Raw genomic sequence first — 23,898 nt, forward strand, 5'->3', positions numbered from 1 at the left:
AGGCGGATTGCCCAACTGAAAGACGGTATACAGGGCAGGTATACCGAATGCGAAAACAGAGTTTTCGCAAAGCGCTACCAATAGATCGCAAGGTTTGCTAATAATTAGTATTGGTAGGCAGTGCGATCTAACCGCACCGTTAGTGCGAATTGGTGAAGCAGCTAGGAGGAATTATATTGGAAAGGCTGGTTGATTGTATCGACTTTGTTCTCCCAGTTACCAGTTATAATAAACTCAACAGATTTTGTGATTTAGCCAGGGTATCGAGGAGCTGATAGCCCTTGGGTCCCACAGTGATATTGTCTGTGTTAGGGGTCCTTGTTTAATACAAGAGGAAGTGAGTGGACGCGACTTGAGCAAATACGTCCACGGCCAGTAAGAGATCTCTAGCGGTAGAGTGTTTGTAGCAAATTGTTGAAAGCGTTCTGCATAGATTGGTGTTGTTCAACATGGGTGCTAAGCATACGCTAGAGATGGCCATTGTACTGCCTAAGGAAGGGCCTATTGGTTCAGCGAGATTTCTTATGTGTAAGAAATATGGTGCATACGCAACTGTGTATTGTGACACGTGGGTCAAGATAACCAAAGATTGTGATAGGCCTTTCCCAACAATAGGGAGTTTTAATGCAGAGGTACTAAATACTGTAAAAGATAAAGTATGGTTGATTACTTCAACGAAAGTGAGGAATAAACATAATGATTGTTTTAAAATTGTGGCAAATGGAAGGTAACATGTGGCAGAGCAGCGAATGCAAAGCAGAAGTAGGCGTGGCTAAAAGCGCGCGCACAACGGAAGTAGCCGTTGGGAAGCGTGGCGAACTCAGCGCAAGCGCGCCCCCGCCACCTTATGTGGCGGGAGCGGTAAGTACAGCCGGTATTAAAACTGAAAAAAGAAAAATTACTATGTTGTATCCTGTTATAAGCCAGTTTAAATCAAGTGTATCTGAAGATGAAGATGAACCCACTGTGATTTCGGCCATTGCCCATGCTGTTAGTGTACTAGAGGCTCAGCGCAAGTATGAGAAAATGGCTGAGATAGGTGAGAGTAGTGTGATCACTAGGAGTGAAAGCGTTCTAAATCTTGAACCAGCAAATCCTGTAGTGTCCCCTGAAGTCAGTAAACCAGAGGGTGCGTACCCAGTCCGCACAATATCAGTTCCCAATGGGAAACCGGATAAGGATGGTGTAGTTCCTTTAAGAAATGTTACAATGCATTGTCCCTGGACTAGATCAGAATTACGTTCCATTATGACTGAATTCCCAGATCCTAGAAAGGAGTTAGCTAAATGTCAGAAATTTGTTAAAGACTTAGGAAATGCCCACGAACCAACCAATAAGGATTGGCGTGTAGTGTTGAGGGCGTGTCTTCCTCCAATACTAACATACAAAAATTTATTGAAGATTGTTTGTTGTTAAGATTTTCACCATAAAACAAAAAGGATAGTGAAACAGCCTCAGATTACTTTGCTAGAGCTATAGCAGCGGTTTACTGGGATATCCAACATAGGGGAGGACCCACATCATAGGGAAGTAGCTGTAGGAGTATTAATGGATGGCCTTAGAGAAAATTTAAAAACCAGAGTACAAACCACATTACCTAATTGGAGAGGCATCACAGTAGATTCTCTCAGGGAGTCTGCTGTGGAGCATGACAAAAACCTTTTTAGACAAAAGGAGGAGAAAGGTGATAGGTTAATGACGGTGAGTATACAGGCTCTAGAGGGGATGCATACACGACCACCAGCATACAACCCACATAATAAGAAACATAGAGTGATCAGATGTTTCAATTGTAATGAAGAAGGACACATGAGGAGGGATTGTAAAAAAGACAGATACAGCCCTAGAGGTGGGACACATAGATATCCTCCAAGTAAAAATTCACATAACATCGAAGACTCACATCTACCCGCACATATTATAACCACAAATATTGCGCGGGAAAATGATAGTCAGCGCTAGGGGTCAGGTCATACCTGTAGTCTACAACCAGTGAGGTTAACTGAGAGTCAGAGTGAAGAACCAAAAATGATAGTTGACATAGCTGGTAGGAAACAAACTTATCTTGTAGATACAGGGGGGGCCCGATCTGTGATAACCTCTCCTTTCAATCTACAGATGACCAGTAAGACTATTCCAGCTATGGGGGTAACGGGAAAAGTGTTACATTATCCTCTAACTAAACCCGCTGAAGTTACTATCGGGCCTCTGCATACTAAGCATTCGTTTCTCTTAGCTGCAGCGGCTCCTACTAACTTGCTAGGGAGAGACTTGCTATGTAAAATGGGATGTGTCATAAACTGTACTTCAGATGGTGTGTTCCTAGATATACCCGAGAAGGTCGCACATGAGGTACAGGATATATTGGACACACCTCAAAGGTTAATGTTACACTCTACTGTTATAAAACACAGTCCATCTCAAGTAGAGGGGATGTTGCTGGAAATACCAGGTTCCCTATGGACCAGAGATGGACAGGACACTGGACTGATGGCAAACATAGCCCCTGTCATGGTCAATCTAAAAAGTGGTAGGATAGCTCCAAAAATCCCACAGTATCCATTAAAACCGGAGGTGGAACTAGGGGTATATCCTGTTATTGAGAGGCTGTTACAACAAGGGATTTTAATTCGTACAGCCAGTACAGCAAATAGTCCCATTTTCCCTGTAAAGAAGAATGTGGGAGGGGCTATAGATTAGTCCAGGACTTAAGGGGAATTAATAAAGTTGTTGAGAGCCAATTCCCCGTAGTGCCGATCCAGCTGTCATCCTCATGCAGATTCCACCGTCTGCCAGTCATTTTACTGTCATTGATCTATGTTCTGCTTTCTTCTCAGTCCCTCTTCACCCTGACTGCCAATACCTTTTTGCATTCTCCTACAGGGGAGTGCAATACACATGGACCAGACTACCCCAGGGGTTCATTGACAGCCCCAGTATTTTCTCCCAAGCCTTACATGACTGTTTGCAATCCTTTCAACCCCACAATGGGTCTGTTCTAATTCAATATGTGGACGATTTGTTGTTGTGCTCTGATTCTTTTATGTCATGTTTACATGATACTAAATTGTTGTTGCTTCATCTTTCACAAACAGGGCACAAGGTGGCAAAGGACAAATTACAGCCATGTCAGACTAAGGTCAAATACTTAGGACACTGCTTCACTAAGGGGCTAAGACACCTGACAACCGACAGAATTGAGGCCATACAACACATGACTCTGCCGCAGAGCCAGAAGCAGATTCGTACTTTCTTGGGGATGTGTGGATACTGTAGATCCTGGATCCCAGGTTTTTTTATTTTGGCATTACCATTGCAGGAGCTAGTCTCTTCCACAAAACCAGAACGTGTTGTACACACAGAAGAGTCAGAGCAAGCGTTCTTTAATCTTAAAGATAGTCTGACAAGAGCACCTGCATTGGGAATACCTGATTATGAAAAGCCTTTTGAGCTATTTTGTACAGAAGCTGATGGTTGTGCAGCAGGTGTCCTCGCACAGAAACATGGTGACGCTAGCAGGCCGGTAACATACTACAGTGCACAATTAGACAATGTTGCAAGATCACTCCCAACATGTTTCAGAAGTGTAGCAGCAACGGCTCTTCTGGTAAGTAAGAGCGAGGACGTAGTATTAGGACATAATTCAACTATCTATACACCCCATGCTGTAACAGCTCTGTTAAATTCAGCCCAAACCAGACATGTTTCTTCAGCTAGATTCACAAAGTGGGAACTAGCCCTGATGGCACCCTCAAACATCACCATCAAACGATGTAGCACCTTAAATCCAGTGACATACCTTCCGTATGTGTCTCTATAGACACAAAGGGTGGGAGGTGAGGAGACCCTGGTTGATGATGAGTTAGACAAGAATACTGACATGCATGACTGTATGGAACACCTGAATCAGACCTTTACTGCAAGGCCCGACATACGTGACACCCCCTTAGAAAATGTAGATTTTACGTTTTATACAGACGGAAGTTGCCATAGACAGAGACAGTAGAGCTATGTACTGGTTACGCTGTTGTAGACGATCAGGATGTGGTAGAAGCTGAACCCCTTGGCCCACCTCACTCAGCCCAGGTGGCGGAACTAGTAGCACTAAGGAGAGCGTGTGAATTGGCAGAGGGTAAATCAGCCAATATATATACTGACTCTAGGTACGCCTTCGGGGTAGTGCACGATTTTGGGGCCCTTTGGCGTCTTAGAAACTTTACGACAGCAGCAGGTACACCAGTGGCACACTCACAACACATAAAAGGACTTCTGACAGCGATACAGTTGCCCAGAACAGTAGCCGTCATAAAGTGCAAAGCCCATACCTTTGAAGAAGACCCAGTGTCATTGGGCAACAACAGGGCAGACGAAGCTGCTAAATGGGCAGCAGGACAACCCTATGACTGTATCGACCGAGACTATGATGGTTTTTCAGACATTAGACATGCAGAAATTAATTGAAATGCAAGATTTGTGTTCCCTGCAGGAGAAGGCGGTCTGGAAGGCGAAGGGATGTGGTCAAGAGTCCTCAGGACTCTGGAGGGATGGACAAGGTAAGCCTGTAGCTCCCCGAACATACTATCCAAGCCTGGCTGAAGCAGCACACGGTCTGACTCACCTGGGTAAAGAAGGTATGTGCAAACTGGTGAGAGCATACTGGTGTGCTCCTGGATTTTCCTCTCAGGCTGGTAAGAAAGCAATGTCATGTCTTACTTGTTTGAGGAAAAATGTTGGGAAAACTATTCCAACTGAGCCATCCCACATCCCTCCTACAGACGGACCTTTTCAGGTAATACAAATTGACTATATCCAATTACCACCGTGCAGGAATTTAAAGTATGTGTTAGTGTGTATTGATGTGTTTTCCGGTTGGGTAGAAGCATATCCGGCAGCCACTAATACTGCTGTGTTCACTGCAAAGAAAATTGTACAAGACTTTGTGTGTAGGTTCGGTATCCCTAGAATCATTGAAAGTGATAGGGGTACCCATTTTACTGGTGATATCTTCCAAAATATGTGTAAACTCATGGGAATCGGTAGCAGACTTCACACCCCTTACCGACCACAAGCCAGTGGTAAGGTGGAGAGAGTAAACGGTACTATAAAGAACAAGCTTGGTAAGATAATGGCTGAAACTGGGTTGGCATGGCCTGAGGCTCTGCCATTGGTCCTCCATAGCATTCGAACCACTCTTAGACCTTCTTTTAAACTGTCCCCCTTTGAGATACTGTTCGGACGACAACCTCATTTGATCGTGAGTCCACGAGACGACTTGAAGTGTAATAATGAAGTGACTGTACAATATCTTATAAGAATGAGTAGACAGCTAAAACAACAACAACAAAAACTAAAAATGCTGTCACCTGGTATGCCAGAAACGAACTGTCATGATGTTGAACCTGGAGACTATGTTATGATCCGCAATTTCTTACGTTCAAGTTGTTTAACAGACCGTTGCGAAGGCCCGTACCAAGTGCTGCTGACCAGTACTACATCACTGAAGGTTGCAGAGAGAGACACTTGGGTCCATTCCACCCACTGCTGGAGAGTCCATATTCCGGAGAAAGTGCAAGATAAAACTAAGACCGACGACATAGAGCTGTCACTTGTGAGCCTGTTCCGGGAGACATAAAGCCTGCAGTCGAGACACCTGAACCAGAGTCGTTGCCTCAGAACTATCTTTCCAGCGATGGAGTGGCGGTTTTTGTTTTTCTTTTGTTCCAGGATTTTCCTTGTTTTTACTCTTTCTAGGACATTCTATTTTTGTGAAGGAGGATGGAGGACGGAGGAAGGTTCTGGGAATGATACGGATGAAATGGAGGCAGAAGAAAAGTTAATAGGATACTCAGAGCAGCCCATTATCAAACTTGGTCCAGGGGTTATGAAAAGGTCTGCTAGCTCAGGAACTCGGAGGCAGTGTGAGGGGCTATTGTCTGATGAGTATTGTATCTGCAAGTTCTGCGACTCCCTAGTTGAAGAGAGATGCATCCAACGATGCCAGTCCCCCAGTACTCTAAATATATGCGGGCATCCTTTGGAGGATTATCACTCCCTGGTGGGTAAGGTGCTAAACCAAACCGAGTGTTGGGTGTGCTCTCACGTGCCGCAAGGGCAGCATAATATAGGACTAGTGCCATTCCCTCTAAACATATCTGAAGTACTCGAATTGAGGGGTGGGAGGCCCATAGACGGGAGGTACAATAACACTAGGTCCCCTAGTCTGACGCTTCGACAATACTCCATAGGCAGATCTTTGCTGTGCCTAAACATATCTCATGCAAAGCGCCTGGAGAATTGGGAGGCTGACCTATCAGACCAGACAATGGCTCGCCACACTCATTTTAGAGGGAGACTCACAAGGTCACTACTAGGCAGGAATGTTGATGGAAGTCACAGATTAGGGCGTATAGCCAAACATAAGAAGGTATCCATTGGAAAAGTCTCTACAGATAAATGTAAAAATGTCATTTATGCCGAAACGTGTCTAGAACAAATGGAGACACTGGGCATGGGTAGTTTTATCAAAACTCTGTGTGATATAATTCATAGGCATACTGTTCTTATGTTCTCCCTGATGATGTGTATTTTGTTTGTGGAAGGAAAGCTTATTCCTGGGTGACTCCGAGTTCCAAGGGCTTGTGTTTCTTAGCTAAACTGGTTCCTGAAATCATGACTATTACTCATGAAGAAATGGTTGGTATTCACAAGACAAAATCACCACCATACATACACACACAGTATGAACACCGTGGCAAGAGAAATATGATTCCTGGTGAGGAACCCATAGCTACAAAATTGATTAGTGAAACTGCTGGTTTCCAAGTTATGGTTGCTCTAGATCTCACCAGGACCGCTCGGGGAACATTAAACTTTAAATATATCCAAGACCTAGCTAAATTAATAGATAATATCACCGAGATGTATGATGACACTTTCAGGTATACTGGAAGGGAGCTACAAGCGTACAAGAAGGAGTTGGTGCAACATAGACTGGTACTAAATTATCTCACCTCTATTGCTGGTGGGTACTGTGAGACACTGGCCACCCAGTTCGGTGTCAAATGTTGCACGTACTTCACCAATAATACGGATGACCCTAAAGAGGTTATAGACCGGAAGATGGATGAAATTTTGCAGCTGAAATGGGAATTTCGAAAGAACCATAATTCTTTGTTATATGAGGTCGGGGAAAAGGTGGCGGGATGTTCTCGTAGTTGAACCCTGTGAAATGGTTCTCCGGTCTGGGGGAGTGGGTACAGGAAATGGTTGCTAGTGTAGGTAAGCTCCTTCTCCTTATACTGGGTGTCATCTTAGCAATTGGTTTAGTTGTCAAATGTGTTCCTACTGTGTTGAAGTGTGGAAAACGGTCTCATAGGAGTAACACTGAGAAAGAGACTGAAAGGGTGGTACCAGATACCGAGATCATGGTCTGTGAAGAAGTATTGTATAAACCTGAACTTGATACGGTGATTGGGTGATAGTTTAGTACACTATTAAAGGGTGGAGCTGTCGAAGTCAGCAAATTGGATAAAATCATTTCAATTAAAGTCTAGCAAACTTGGTTGTCTTTGTCTGAAAAGATGCGTACGGTACGCATCGACGTACAAGGGCATGCTACTGCGTGAAAGGGCGTACGCATCCACTACACGTGGCAGCAACAGTAATTGGTCTTTTACCATACATTCGCACAAACACGCATACTTATAAAATAGTATACATTAATGGTAGTTGCAACACATAGTCAGTTATGTCGAAATATAGTAGTATTTATATGTTATATTAGAGTTACATGCATATTAGTGAAATACACGGAACAGGTTGAAGGAATCACATCATGAGTGGTATCATAATGAACCTCGTTACATATCCTACTGTTTGGTTTACTCTGCGAGGGAATCGCAGAGTGCATACACAAGTTATGAATGATAGGGAATTATGAACTACTTAAGACTAAGGAATCTTGGCGGGAAGAGCCGAGCATACCCCCTGAGGAGGTGACCCCCTCCTTTGGATTCCTTAGGATGAACTAGCCAATGATTGACAACCCCTTGGACCTTCTTGAAACCTGGACCAATAGATGCAAGCTATACCATCTTCATTGTATTACTGTATTTCATTGTGTATATAAGCAGCAGCTTCACATCCAGTGTTCAGACATCTTGTCCCCAGACTTCAGGATTGAATGACTGCACTGGATCCAGAGCGCCTGCGATAAGTAACGGCTGTATTTATTATTACTTCGCTTGAGCATATTATTCTACTTATTGCGAATAAATCTTTGTGCTTTGGAAACACAACTCGAGGTTCGACAATCGTTATTGGTTAGCGACAATACGCACATAACAATTCAGTCAAAGTGGGGTCAGTCAAAGGGGGGGTCACTGTGGTCAGCTGTACTCACCACTGGAGCTGGCACACTGCTAGGGACAGGAGCATCACGGGGTACCCCCAGAAGATCAGGTTGGCAAGAGACAACATCCTCTGCGCAGCTAGGGGACGTGGTCTTTACAGAGGCAAAGGGCTGGCTGTTTCCTGAAGAAATAGCAGATGTGGTCTTTTCCTCTGGGCTGGCTGAAGTTGTGGTTGCAGGTGACGGCTGTGTTGTAGCAGCTGTGGTCTTTTCCTCTGGGCTGGGCTGTGCAGGTATAGATCCTGAAGACTGTAGCTTAGCAGCTTGGCTCCAGGTAGGAGAGTTCAGAAATGTGGTCACAATTCCACCCCCAACATCGTTGCCCACAATCATATCAGTTGGGAGGCTATCCATAACGGCAACATCTCGCAACTCCTGACCATCTCCACAGTCCAGATACACCCTTGCTACAGGCACTTCTTCTCCCAGACCATCTGCCACAGTAACTTTGGCAGTGTGATCCTGCAATACTGGAGCAGGATCAATAAGATGGGGACTCACAACAGTAATTGAGGCCCCTGAGTCTCTCAGTCCTTCACCCTGCAGGGGTCCCTCTTGGACCGGCTGCAGGTTTCTCCACATATTTTTGGGGGGTCTTTTGAACACACAGGTGACTCTCTCCGCTGAGTCACCTTCAGATACGCCACACTCCATTGGGCTGGCAGGGGTGGAAACAGTCTCTAATGGCTCACATTCAGCAGTTAAGCAAGTTAGCCGGGCCCCAGGACTCGGATTAGGGGCACGAGTCTGGGGTGCTGGGGTTGTGAGACAGTCCATCCTTAAATGACCGGTTTTCCCACAGTTGTAGCACTTTCTCTCCAGTCTGGGCTCCGGAGGTCTCTGATAACACCCAGGGACAGGGCGGGGTAGTGGCTGGCAAGGGGTAACTGAAGGGTTAGGTACTTGAATTGGGGGTGAGTAGAAGAAGAGGGGTGTCCCCCTGATTGTCCAGTCCTTTGAGGTTGGCTGTTAACCCGGCGCTTCTGCCTCACTGTATGTGGCCTCACTGCCACATACTAATCCGCCGCTTTTTCCAGGGTTGCTGGAGGAGGTGGTCCCCACCGATTGCCCCACAACTTGATGATAAGCAACCTCTCCGCCTCAGTTGCTTTGTCTCCCAGGGACTCCAGCTGCTGCATTAGTACAGAAAAGTTACCCTCATCAGGCTATTGAACTTGCATCACTGGATCACTCTGTGGGAGAGGATTGTTGCTGAAAACAGGTGCTGTGTTCTGGGATGTTACTGCAGATACCTCTGGGTGTGAAGTTAATGTCTCCTCCAGGTCACTGTCAGCTTCCTCATCTGCTGACCCGTACTGCGCATCCCAGGCTCTCAGTGCCTTTTTCATTTTGCTCCTTGTTGCTGTGTAAGAAATTTCCAACTTCTTTGCTTGGCACAGTATCTCTAGGTCCACCCTGTACGACACTTTACTGTACTTTGACATCCTGTGCGTTCTCCTAGCTGCAGTTATTCCCCTCTTGAATAACTCGGCTCTCCTGACTGCTGCACAAAAATCCACCCTGGTTTATCCAGCCGCTTGCCACCAGAAATCTGTGACAGGATGGACCGCCTATGCCACTCTGTCTGCTGTTGCTGGAAACTGGCTGGGCTTACTTTGCCACCGTTCCCTGTCGTTATCACGAATACGCCCCTCCTGCCGCAGTGGGAGGGGCCTGCTGTCCCCACTGAGCTCCTTATATGGCACTCAGAACCATGTTCCCTCTGGGTCACTGACGCTGTTAGCGTGTCTCGTTGCTGGTGTACCTGGGCTGGTCCTCCTGACCTCTTACTATGGATAAGGGATGCTGTGAATGGAACCCCCCTGGCCCATCACACGGACCAGGGCTGCTGGGTAGCAGACAGAGTGGTGGTACTGGAAACGCTTGGGTCTAAAACCTCAGAGACAGCCGGAGAACGGATTAGGTTTAGGGTCTAATATGTAGATCACAGGAATACAACGATATTGAAGATGGTTCCAAGCAGGTCTTTGAAGCAAGATGGTTTATTTGCTCACACACACTGGTGGAAGATACCAGTGTGATCAGGTCAGATGAAAAATCAGAAGAACACTTACATGCTCACAAAGCTCATCTTTTATACAGTTCAGAAATAGTCTATTTTTAGAAACAGGATATACTCTATTGACACAAACATGAATTTACATGCATTTCAAGGCTAACAAAATTTACTCTTATCTATGAAATTCACTCTGGCAAAAGGTCACACAGTAACAACCCCCTGCTTGGCCTTTGGCCAGAGCAGGCATGACACGTCATCACAAAACTTCGTTAGCACTTTCTTCTATTAGACTTCCTTGCACATATGCCTAATTGGAGGTTTCCACTAGCAACCTTACAAATCCTAAACAATGGCACTTCTATACTAAATACAGCCCAATACACACAAGACCTCCATCCACAAAGGCCTATTGTATCAGATATATGCATCAGAAATAAGGCATATCCTTTAGTAAGGTGAAAACAGGAAAGACCAACTTTTCTACCCTGGTCTCAGAGATAATGATTTCCTATATTACAATATACAAAAAAATAAGTGCCTATGCAGTTATAAAACTATACATCCTGCGCTATTTCCCTTCAATAAATTGATACCATAAGTTATTTATAATTGATCCAGTCACACCAGCAATTTTGACTGATTAAAATAAAATGCTAAACCAAAATGCAAGTCAATTCCATATTAAAATGCATCTTGTAACACTACCAAATGTATATGTAAAATAAATCATATCGTGACGGAGCTTGAACTGATCGACATTGTAATGATAATTTCTATGCAAATATTTGTTCCCACTCTGGCAAGTAAGGCATTCAATCAATGTTTAAATATAATTAGTGCCAACTTTATATTAAACAGTGTCCAGACCTACTGTGGAACTAGACAATCCATTTTTTCCATTTTTGAATTAATTTTCAAACGGCATAAGACCTGGATAGGAAATAATTAACAGGAGATCAAAAAACCCAAACAGGAAACTGACATAACATACTAGCTATACCGTTTCATTGCCTTACATTATATTTACAGTCTGCTGTTTCCTAGAAACCCACAGGGAGCAATAAAGCAGAATCACAATGTAACCTTCTATTAATGACAAAATAATTAAATGTTGGTCAGTTTGACTAACCCCGTGGAAAATAAAACTTCTAGGTGAGATTCCCCTCTGTTAAATTTGAGGTGAGGTGTCCAGTATCTCAGACAGCGTATCATGGGTCAAATCTATAAAGAACATACAGAGAAGAGAATGGCTGACTAATTGTATTATTCATGCAGAAAGATATTACATATTTCAGGCATTGTCAGGTATAGTGTGTACACGGTATTTTATTAAACCCCAACACTAAAGGGCAGATTCAATTAGAAAAATATATGCGCTATTTGTCTCCGGAACGGCCGCAGAGACACCACGTGCGTATTTTTTGTGTGAAATCTCCTCTGGTTTTTGGTCGCGCCCCATAGAGTTATGAGCAAAAATGAGCGTTTAATTTTACTATAATACCAGTAAAAAAGAGCAGCAGCAGTTCCTGAGCACACTGCGGCTACTTGAATCTCCTATCAGTGAGAACCTAAAATAAGGCAACCAAGGTCTCAAAGATCATGAGCCTCTATGAGAGACAAATTCACATAGAATATAATGTGAAGGCAACATGATCAGTAAGGACCCATATACAGAGAGATATGTAAGGAATGTAAGGAACTTTGCCCCAAACACAAGAAACATCCCTACTATTTCTAGACATTTTGTACAGGCTATACCAGTGATGGCTAACCTTTTCGGCTTGGTGTGTCAAAAATCAGAAAGTGTAGCCTTCCTCGGGTCGCGTGTCACTTAAAAAAAAAAAAATATATATATATATATATATATATATATATATATATATAATTTAATAAAAATATAAATATAAAACAACACTACATAAGATTGCTGGTGGCCAGTATCTGGTTTCACCCTGTAGCCCAATGACAAATTATATATATATATATATATATATATATATATATATATATATATATATATATATATATAATTTATCATTGGGCTACAGGGTGAAACCAGATACTGGCCACCAGCAATCTTATGTAGTGTTTTTATTAATAGACAAAAGACTTCATTTCTGGTGAGCCTGCAGGGTATGCAGAGCTGTCTGATTATATATAAATATTGTATTATAGGATAAAAGAAAACTTTTTTAATCCTATAATACAATATTTATATATAATCAGACAGCTCTGCATACCCTGCAGGCTCACCAGAAATGGAGTCTTTTGTCTACAAATAAAAACACTACATAACATTGCTGTTGGCCAGTATCTGAGGCTATTTTACTATTAAATATTATAAATAGCCTTTACAAGCCCTACCGTGCTCCAGGGAAGCGCGCAATTGAAGTAATGCCGGGAGATATACACAAGGGAGGAGCTGCTGCGACCGCACGTGCGCAGCAGCTCCATTTCGCCGACGGGAGATGTACAGCAGTCAAAGAAGCGTCCAAATATTTGGTATGTTTAAAACAGGCAGTTTGAATGAATCACCTGGCGTGTCAGTCAAACTGCCTCCGCGTGTCACGAGTGTCATAGGTTAGCCATCATGGGGCTATACATTCCGTATCTCTACTTTATTGAGAAATAGTTGAAGTGAAGTCTCTGAGCTGAGCAGGAACAACTTGCTACAAAAACATTTATTATGGACAAAGAAATTGCAAACTGAATATACGCTATCAATATTAAAAATGCTTTCTCTAACTTGTTCAGTAGGCTCATCTAAACTATGGCTATTTTAACTATCTGAATTGTATTGGATGCAAGTTACACTTGACCAAAATCTAAATTTTCTTAAATCTTACATTTTCTGTTTAACAAATGTTTGTTTGCATTATTGTAACAATGTTACTGTAACCAGTTTAAATGTAGCAGTTTGCTAGTTGTATATAAATCAAACGCTCACATGAATACATAGAATACAAGATCTTGTTTCACAATGAAGCGTGGTCAAATCAGCTCCCATAAACTCTTCTAATTGAAGACAACTGTGTGTTCACATAAAGCCTATTCTGCATGGGTGAAGGATACACACCATTTGGACAAGATTTCATTTCTCCACACTTTTTGGTGGAGTGTTTGTTCGCCTATGTACTTCCATGCTGAGTTTGTTCTAGTTATCTTCGATTAGAAGAATTTGTGGGAGCAGTTTTGACTACACTTCATTGTGAAACAAAAATTTGTATTCTATGCATTCATACCAGTGCTTGAGTCATATATAAATTGTGCTATATTTTGATCTATTGTTTTGGGACTCAGTGAAGTTCCAGTTATATAATACAGGCTGCACCCTTTTAGGAGCACCACTGATATCCATTTACTATTTGAGTTTTCTAGCTATGTTGTAGCTCTTATATGTTTCTATGTCAATGGATAGACAGTTTCCAGTGATCTTTGACACTTTGATTGACATGGCCTGTGTGTGGCAATTTTTGCTTTGATGGTATTCCACATAGAGACACTGGGGATTCCCTGTGGAAAATTAGATTTTATAGTATATAATAGACCAAATAACGCATACACAGAACCATTACCAAATTAAATTTAAAGATGGTAATCTATTATATCTTTAAATATCTAAAACGAAAAAAAGGTGTTCAGCGGTCATCCACTGTAACCACTAGGGAAGCTATCTAGCGATTGAGGCACCAAGTGGACAGTCCTTTTTGGCCAATTTTTTGGTCATAAGTCGTCTGGTGTATATTATGCACCAGAGGGTTTATGATTAAAGAAAAAATACATTACTTTCTTCAGTATTTCAATTTGTCTCCTCCCCCAACACATTTAGAAGATTTGTAGTATGTATGTTTTGCATCTGAAAGTTCATCTATGTTTATAATTTTGACCCTGTTGCAGCTAGGATGCAACTACATTTAAAATCATGCCTGTTATATGGAGTATATGTAATGTGAGGCACACTGGCCACTGGCTATTGACTGCAGCACTCTCATAGCAGTTTAATAAACAAGAGTAGAGATAGAAAAATCTTACTTTTCTGACAATGATCCTGTGTCCAGCAGCGTGCACCACACACTGAATTAATTACAGTTGATGGACAATTATTCTTTTCCTTTGTAGCACCCGGGCAAACATCGTCACATTCCTCCTTATCTTTGTTAAGGCGAATGAAGTTGGCCTCTACGGAGTCAAGAATTTTGGACCAATCAATAGTTGAAAGGTAACATAATTCATTGTTCTTCTCAATCCTGACCGAGCCCCTGCTTATGTGCATAAGGCTATGTAACCCAATCTCCCTTAGATGAACCATCTCAAAAATTACAAGGGCATAGTTGTAAAAGAGTCGAGTACCACGGATGACTGTGAGATTTGGAAAAAGGTCTTTGAGACTTTCCAGGCCGTAAACTCGAAAAAGAAGGAGGTAGTCAGTTATCATAGTAAGCTTGGGAAAACTCAAGGCTTGGAAGTTTTCCGGTTTGGTGGTAAACATGAGCAAAATTTGTAGGTGACCTTCAATCACAGTACAGTCCTCCAGATCATAAAACTTGGTCAGGTTATTTCGGATATCCATACTGGAGCAAACTGGATTAAAAAAAGAGAGAAACAAATGAGTACAGTAAATAAAACATTCGGCTTGCATGCAAAAAGATACAATTTTAAAGGTATAGAATGAAGCATTGATTTTAGTTGTTTGTAATAAATTATTTCCAATTAACAGTAATAAATAAGTGTATAGCAAACCTGTTGCTATATTTCCACACCAGAAACAAGATATTGTATGATCATGCACCTAACTGCAAATCATATTTGGCTTTCATAAAAAAAAAAAAAAAATGGAAATCCTGTATGGAGCGTGATTGTGAGAGTCTCCCATTTAACAAGTGGGACAATTAGGTAGCTTTCCTTTATTATATATATTTTTATTTTATTTATTTTTTTCACACAAAAAAAGGCAGAAATCTAAAAGATAATGAAAGAAATAGGGCCAGAGAACTCTTAGGGGGGTATTCAATTGTTAGCGAGACGGGTGAAATACCCACGCTCGAAAAATATTACCGTTAATACGGTAATTTGCGCGTAAATACCGTTAATACGGTAATTTACTTGCTCAGGGAGCTGCGAGCTGAAATCCAGTGAGAAAATTACCGTATTAACTGTTTTTATGCTCACTATTACCGTAGTAACGGTAATAGTGCAATGAGCGCAAGATTTTTGGCGTTTCCGCCGACAATTGAATATGCCCCTAAGGTGGGTATTCAATTGTTAGCGAGACGGGTGAAATACCCGCGCTCAAAAAATATTACCATTAATAAACAATGCTTCATTACAAGATCTGCAAGAAAAGGTAGACTGTCAACACAAGGGTCCAAGGGAAAATACAAAGATTTCCTGAGAATAAAACATGTTTATGATTTAGTTACACACCATGATTAATAGTATGAGAAAGTTAAAGAGATATTTTTTTGTGAGAAAAGGAGGACTATCTTTTGTATTACCTTCAAATATAGAGATTACACAAAGCCACCAAATATACTTGGTGAGCCACAATAAATGCAATAACCTCATTAGCACCATGAGGTTGCATAAATCAACATAGTTCTCGGATAGAGTTAATAATAACAAATCATTTAAATGTAGTCAGTCTTTGTGATGGCCTTGAATGAGGAAGAATGGGATGTTTGCCAGATCCTCATACATGAAAAGATAGCAATCACCTGAAATATTTTTTAATAACAGTTTTCTTGTACTAAATCAAGTGTTAATTTAAACAGTATATATCAACAAATATCAGCCTCCACATATACCAGCCTATCGTGCCCCAAGTGCACTAGCAACAATGACGCCAAACCTTTATCCTGCAATTTCTACCTTCCCCTGAGTCACTACTGCTGCCTCCTTCTCTGTTGCTGGCTTTCCATTTATAAAAGAAAAACAAAACTTTATTAATATTTTCAAATGCAATACAACAACAATTACCAGTACACAAGGTGAAATCAGTTGTACAGGCATCTAAGAAAGTCACAAAGCAAACAAGAGATACATAGTTGTGGGCGTAAGCATCCAGAATAATTCAAGATTAAGTAGATCAGAAGCCTGTGCATTCTAGGAAAGAAGAAATATATGAAACAGGACTAGACAGAATATGTAAGTGATGATGTGGATGGGGAGTATGGGCAGGAAGAGATGTGATGCCAAGGCCCAGAAGCCTGATACTCGCAGGTCCTTAGCATGTGGAGAAAAGGTACACATATGTGACAGTCAATTAAGTTAAACTCATGTAAGGTGATGGTCAGCTAAACTGATCAATACTTCTGGCTTTCCATTTTTATATGTGAATTTAAAGCTGATGCATTATTCTAGCTCGTATGTGCAATCTATAATAAGTGATGGGCAACCTGATACAGTTCAGGGGCCATATGGGTGGCTATCTAATCTTCAAAAGGGCTGCACATTACCCGTAATCTTAGTAATACATTAAAACGGCGGTTCCCAAACTGTGTGCCGCGGCTCCCAGGGGTGCCGCGGCGCTGTTACTGGGGTGCCGCGGCCCAGCCATAAAAAAAAAAAAGAACACAGAAACTTACCAATCCGTCGGGTGCCGGGACCCAGCAGCTTCCTCTCTCCCAGCAGCTGTCACTGAATATCGACGTCAGTAACAAGCTGCGGGAGAGAGGAGGCTGCTGGGTCCCGGCTAGTGATGGGAAATCTAGTTCATTTTGAAGATTAGTTCATTCTGATCTAGTTCACACAAAAGATTAGTTCAAAAGATTAGTTAATTTCACTCATTTCACTCAGTAGTTCATTTCACTCATTTCACTCAGTAGTTCATTTCACTCATTTTACTCAGTAGTTCATTTAGTTCATTTAGCTCAGTTAGTTCAGTTAGATCACTGGCTCTGGAACACTGCTGAGAGAAGTGATTGAAGACATAGATCTAGTCTATTACACATACTGTAGGCATATATACTACATCTCATTAGATGAGTTGTAGTCCTGTTAAAATGATCAGATAAGTTTAATATGTCAGATCATTTTTAATATTTTAAAAAGGGCAATCACTTATACAAAAACTAGTAGTGACATGTTGAGCTCTGCAAAGTTAATTACATTTTCATTTTTATTTTTTATTTCCATAATATGCAAATGAAAAAGACCCAAATTCAGAGTATTATAAAAAAAAGTGTCACTTTTTTGCTTTTAAAATTGAGATCAGTGCAATCAGGATATAGGGGAGATGTATCAAACCTTAGGGGGGGATTTTTACAGCTGTAAAAAGACCCCAAATAGGCATCACATCACTGGGGGTGGGGCCAAAATTGTGCAATTTGTGAAGCACCGCCCCCTTTGCCAATACCCCGCTCCAGGAACTCCTAGACGTAACCAACATAATGTTGGCAATTATGACTAATCAGCTTCTGTCATTTATCTAGCAGAGTCTATACAATTACAGAAACTGATTAGTTGCTATGGGCAACGCTTCCACTTTATCTCTCTTGAAGGATTAATACATCTCCCCTGTTTATATGGTGCAGTAAACAGTACTACAGTATATAACATGCAGCAGTGCAGTGTGTCTTGAGCTGACAGGGAAGGGAATGTATCCTGTGACTCATGAGCTAAATGATCTAAATGAGTGAAATGATTTGGTGAGTGGAAAGATTTGAAGAGTGTAATGATTTGAAAGATTCGAAGAGTGAAATGAACTAGATGAACTATTGAACTCCTGAGTGAGGAGAATGACTCATGACTCATAGTCAGTGATCAGCTCCAGAGTCTCACACAATGTCTGAGCACAGCAGTGCCACCTTTGGTAGTTTAGAGGTACTGACTCATGAGTATTAAATGAGAGAGCTGAATAGAAACAAAAGAGCCAGTGTGAATGAGACAGTGAGTGAGGCTGCTGGAGCTGCTCGGCTTTATCTCTAACTCCTCCCACTTGTTTTAGTTCCTGGTGAACTAATCTTTGCCAGAGCTGTGAACTAAATGATTTAGTTCACTTGAAGATTAGTTCATTTGAACTAATCATTCGTGAACTACCCATCACTTGTCCCGGCGCCCGGCGGATTGGTAAGTTTCTGTGTTCTTTTTTTTTTTTTCATGTGCGGCGCCTGGCGCGGGGCAGAGTGAGAGGGATCGTGACAGCGGGACAGTGGAGGGGGACAGAAAGCAGAGGATGGGGACAGAGGAGGGGCAGAGGATGGGGACAGAGAGCAGAGGATGGGGACAGAGAGCAGAGGATGGGGACAGCGGGGCAGAGGATGGGGACAGAGAGCAGAGGAGGGGGACAGAGAGCAGAGGATGGTGACAGCGGGGCAGAGATGGGGGAAAGAGGGCAGAGGAGGGGGACAGAGAGCAGAGGATGGTGACAGCGGGGCAGAGAAGGGGGACAGAGAGCAGAGGATGGGGACAGAGAGCAGAGGATGGGGACAGCGGTGCAGAGGAGGGGGACACAGCGTGAAAGGGGCAGAGGAGGGGACAGCGTGTGAGAGGGCAGAGGAGGGGACAGCGTGTGAGAGGGCAGAGGAGGGGACAGCGTGTGAGAGGGCAGAGGAGGGGACAGTGTGTGAGAGGGCAGAGGAGGGGACAGCGTGTGAGAGGGCAGAGGAGGGGACAGCGTGTGAGAGGGCAGATGAGGGGACAGCGTGTGAGAGGGCAGAGGAGGGGACAGCGTGTGAGAGGGCAGATGAGGGGACAGCGTGACAGAGCAGAGGCGGGGGGAGAGAGGGCAGAGGGGGCAGTGTGTCTGGATGCAGAGGGGGCAGAGTGCCTGAGGGCAGAGTGTCTGCATGCAGAGGGGGGGGACAGCGTGAGAGGGCAGAGGAGGGGGACAGTGTGACAGGAGGGGACAGAGCAGAGTGACAGTGTGACAGGAGGGGACAGGACAGCTGTCATATCAGTGACAGCTGCTGCGTGAGAGAGGAGGATGCTGGGTCCTGGCGCCACCCGGATTGGTAAGTGTTTCTGTTTGATTTTTTTATGGCTGGCGCGCGGCAGAGGGGACAGAGCAGAGTGACAGTGTGACAGGAGGGGACAGAGCAGAGTGACAGCGTGACAGGAGGGGACAGAGCAGAGTGACAGCTTGACAGGAGGGGACAGAGCAGAGTAACAGGAGGGGACAGCGTGGCAGAGGAGCTGTGACAGAGGACAGAGGAGCTGGGACAGAGTGAAAGGGGCAGTGGAGGGGGACAGCGTGACAGGAGGGAGACAGCGTGACAGAGGGCAGAGGAGGGGGACAGTAGGCAGAGGAGCTGGGGCAGCGTGAGAGAGGGCAGAGTGTCTGGATGCAGAGGGGGCATTTTTGCATACAACTAAATAAGTATTTCTGTCCTGACCTAAATACTTATTACAATTTTTTAACCCAACTACTTCTAAAACAGGACTGCTCAATAATTATTTTGGAGGGGTGCCTTGAAAAAATTTGGAGACTCTAAGGGTGCCGCGAACTGCAAAAGTTTGGGAACCACTGCATTAAAACAATACATTTAATCTCAGAAAGATACACCTATATGTAATGACATGTCAATAGACATTAAATCAAACAAATGTGACAATAAAGCAGAAAGAAGCTAGGGGCGCAGGTGAAGGCCAGCCTTAGACACTGACCTTCTCTGTTTTAAAGTAAATCCATTCTGGGACATACCCAGCACTGAAGACAAAATAGATAAGTAACCAGCACATTAGAAGACACTGTTCGGAATTGATTGCAACTGAGGGAAAAATAAGCATTTTGGCTGTAAATACCCAGACCAACTGCTAGTCTGATAATAAATTTGCAGAACTTGCGGAAGAGGTCTTCACTTATAGCAGCCGCCTTTCCCGTAGAGATTTATGCGCTCACAGGTACTCGGATGCCCACAGGTCTTAACTCTAGATGTAGTGCAAGTTTATTACCACCACCACAGCGGCAGGGCCAGAGGAGGCATTACAGATGGCAATGGATGGTCAGACGTAAGCCGAGGTCAGGGGTCCGAAGCAAACAGAGTAGTCAAATAACATGCCAAAAGGTCAGGGTCACCAGCACAAAAGCAGAGTCCAGAAACAGAGCAAAGGGTCACAACAGGAGGTCCAATAGCAGAGGGGCAGAGTATCCACAGGGACAAACAGGAACAGGACAGGAGCAGGTCAGCAACAGACAGTATCCACGCTATAACCGGCAGGGAGGCTAAGCCCTCCCTGCCTTAAATACTCAAGACAACCAATCAGGAACAGAGAATGAAATGGCATAATAAGCCCCCCATGTGTGGCTTAATGAATGTAATAAATGCTAATACCCCGCAGGCTTAGTAGGAGTCCTGGCGCACACGCCCGGCTTCCCTGTGTTCCCGGGACGGAAAAAACTGACAGCTCGACGTCCGTCCGTTGCCATAGCAACGGTCGGGCCGAGAACCGGTAGTGACATCCCGGTCATGGAGATGGCAGGGATTCGAGGGACAGAGGGGAGTGAGTCGCGGCAGTGCCCGCGGTCGCCATGGCTCGTAACACCAACCTGTTTTCATTGCAATCATTGTTCCTGCGGTTGCTACATGCTGCACACAAAAAAGTAAGTGCCTATGCAATTATATAAATATGCGCCCTGCGCTATTTCCCTTCAATAAATTGATACCATAAGTTATTTATAATTGATCCAGTCACAGCCCTGTCCCCTCCCCCACTTCCCGCATCGATACCAGGGTAAGGCGGGACATGCAAGGCTGTGGTCTGTGGCCACTCGTTAGGCCTGAGTCACAAAATCATCCCTCAATAAAGCTACAGAGACAGGAAACTCAGTATGCATTTGGAAGCCATAAGTAAGGATCGGAAGTAGCAGGTGGTATATAAAAAAAGAAAGGAGGACGTAAGGGTCGGCCATTACACAACACACCAGGGTCATCTTTCCACTGGGCCCCACAAGCAAGGGGGCCCCATAGACAGGGCTCTTTCTTAATTAGAATAAATAATCCTGCAAAAAAAAAAGAATTTACCTTTTGCGGTCACGCGATCAGGTCAGGCGGTTCCCTCCCTGTTCCCCTCCACCGTGCTCGCACTGAAAGTCGGGCGTCACATTTTCATTGAGGAGCACAGGACAGAGAAGCAAGCAAAATTCAAAGAAGCAGAAGACAGAATATAAGAAAAAAGAAGAGAACAGGGGTGCAATCAGAGAACACGGCGATTGAAAGGTAAGTGGAGAGGGGATTTGATTTTTTAGTTGTTGTACTTCAAAGGTGGCAGAGCAAGTACATTAAAAAAAAAGTGGTTATATATATATATATATATATATATATATATATTATGGGCCCCTGGGCAAAGCAGTGCACAGGGCCCTGTGCACTGCTTTGCCCAGGGGCCCATAAGGTTGGTAAGATGGCCCTGCAACACACCATAAAGATACACCAAGCTACGCAAACATGGGATTGAAGTAACTATCGTCATGAACAATCCTTCTTAAATAAAGTATACGAACAAATCGGCATCGTATATATTCGTACGTTGTACTACACAATCATAAAAGTCCATCTTATGGTAGTCCAGCATGCTGATCTATAACCGACTAGTGGAAGTGAACGCATATATTGTTACATTTATTAAATCGTGCATCGTACTCACTTTTTCCATTGCTTTGGCCACACATGAGCAAAATCATGATGGTAAAAATTGCCAGGAGAACGGTCCAGGTTGATTTGAGAGCGGGATTATTATAGGGGTGCCCCACACCCCCCATTACACCCTGTCCCGTGTGTGCATTCTTAGATGGGGCCCACTGCATGATCCCTAAAAGACTTGATCGCTTAAAACTGTCTTCACCCGAGAGGAGACAGATCAAGAAAAATATTCATTAATCAGTAAGACTGCTTTGTAGAAAGTCTCCGGGCTATTGTCCTCCAGTTTTCCTCTCGCCCAAGAACCACGCAACAATAAAAATAAACAAAAAGTGCTGTAACCGAGAAATTTGTATAAAAATGTATACATGTATGTCACTAGTTCTTCTTGCAAAGTCTCTCTCCCCCCCCCCCTTTCAAACCAATATATAAGTTAGTCAGTTGGCAGATGAGGAAAAACTTTCAAAACACCTGGTGTGGAGCACAGTAGACTGGAATGGATTCAGTAAATACCAGTGTTTTCTTATTTATACCATAATGAAGGATTTTATGCTAAAGAAGAAAGATAATAACGATCGTGAACGTTTTGGTTAGTGCAAAAAAGGGAATCATTTAAGTCAGCCTATGTCTGTTCGTAGTTAAACATCAGGGGGAAAAAATAAATTGTCCTGTAATAACGTCTGTTTAAATTACACACAAGTATGCATTTGCACCATATAAGTTATTTTTCTAGATTCAGTAAGGTTCGAATAGACTTTTTTAATTTGTAACATGCTCTAAAGCACCATTTCAATATAGGCGATCAAACAATTTGATCTGTTAATGTCTATATTGTAGACAATAAAAAGTATATAATGCTATGTAGTGTAAAAGAAATACCACAAATAAACGTGACTCTATTCACTAATATAATTATAAATTAATATCAATAAAAATATATAGCTGTTCACAAAACAACTTATATCACCATTGTTATTGCATTGCTATACACTATGTATGTGTATATATTTATATCCACACACACATCTATAATTAAATAATCAGTGAGGTTGTTGGATTGAAACTGCAACTAAAGTAGTTTAATAATTTCATAAATAGAGCAAGTATTGCCTTGGTGTGCTGTAGTGGTGAGGTCAGTACACTTTGAGCATTGCAGGGGTTAAGTTATGGGGAAATAGATACAAGTTGATTTTTATGATATTTTAAGCTTAGTTTGTTGTTTTGATTAGGTTAGGGAGGCAATTCTGCAAAGTGGAATGGTTCAGTTGCTGTTTAACAAACAAACTGTGACACACATTGTACTGTTTATATATCCTGAGGCATTACTGGTCACAGTGGCTTCTTGCTACCAGATTCAAAATTCATATCGTTGTATAAATTGTAATATTTTACATTTATTACCACTTGAGATTTTATGTTGTCAATAGAATATTATAAATCCCATATTACAAAGAAAAGAATATGCCACTCATGAGATATCTTTTACAGACTCTTAAGCTATCAGGATTTAAACTGTTTCAGGAACTACCCACTCACTGCATCACCTGTGTGGGTTACCTGTGTATGTACATGCCACAAATGTCCCTGGTTCATTAACAGTTTGTGTTTACTGACACCACATTTACCATAGGGACCAATGAAGTTTCTTTTTACAGACATTCGAACTACAGGGAACACAATCCTGTGGGAGAACATGTATATATGACTGTCTCACCTGCGCCATTCTCAGCACTTGGCACTAAACACCCAGGGAAGAAAGCTATTGGCACACGCTGTGTTAACCCCACAGTATTGATAGAAAGTCACAATGCTTGGTGCAGGCTATATATTCTTGTTCCCTTGTGGCTGAAAAGATTTCCTACAGAAACAATTTGTAGACAAAGATGAAAAAG

At 42.8% G+C, this 23,898-nt stretch overlaps 1 protein-coding gene across 1 annotated transcript in view; it reads right to left on the reverse strand.

Annotated features, from left to right (window-relative positions):
- Window positions 1-22,409, reverse strand: part of LOC142151386 (insulin receptor-like) — a 151,557-nt gene extending 129,148 nt beyond the window's left edge. Inside the window, exons 1-2 of the mRNA XM_075206980.1 lie at window positions 22,014-22,409; window positions 14,463-15,011 (exon numbers count right to left, since the gene is read on the reverse strand). Of these exons, the coding sequence (XP_075063081.1) occupies window positions 14,463-15,011; window positions 22,014-22,173 (709 nt within the window). The 5' untranslated portion in view covers window positions 22,174-22,409. The remainder of the gene's footprint in view (window positions 1-14,462; window positions 15,012-22,013) is intronic.
- Window positions 22,410-23,898: the final 1,489 nt, after the last annotated feature.

This window comes from Mixophyes fleayi, chromosome 1 (genome assembly GCF_038048845.1).
Source record: "Mixophyes fleayi isolate aMixFle1 chromosome 1, aMixFle1.hap1, whole genome shotgun sequence".
Lineage (NCBI taxonomy): Eukaryota > Metazoa > Chordata > Amphibia > Anura > Limnodynastidae > Mixophyes > Mixophyes fleayi.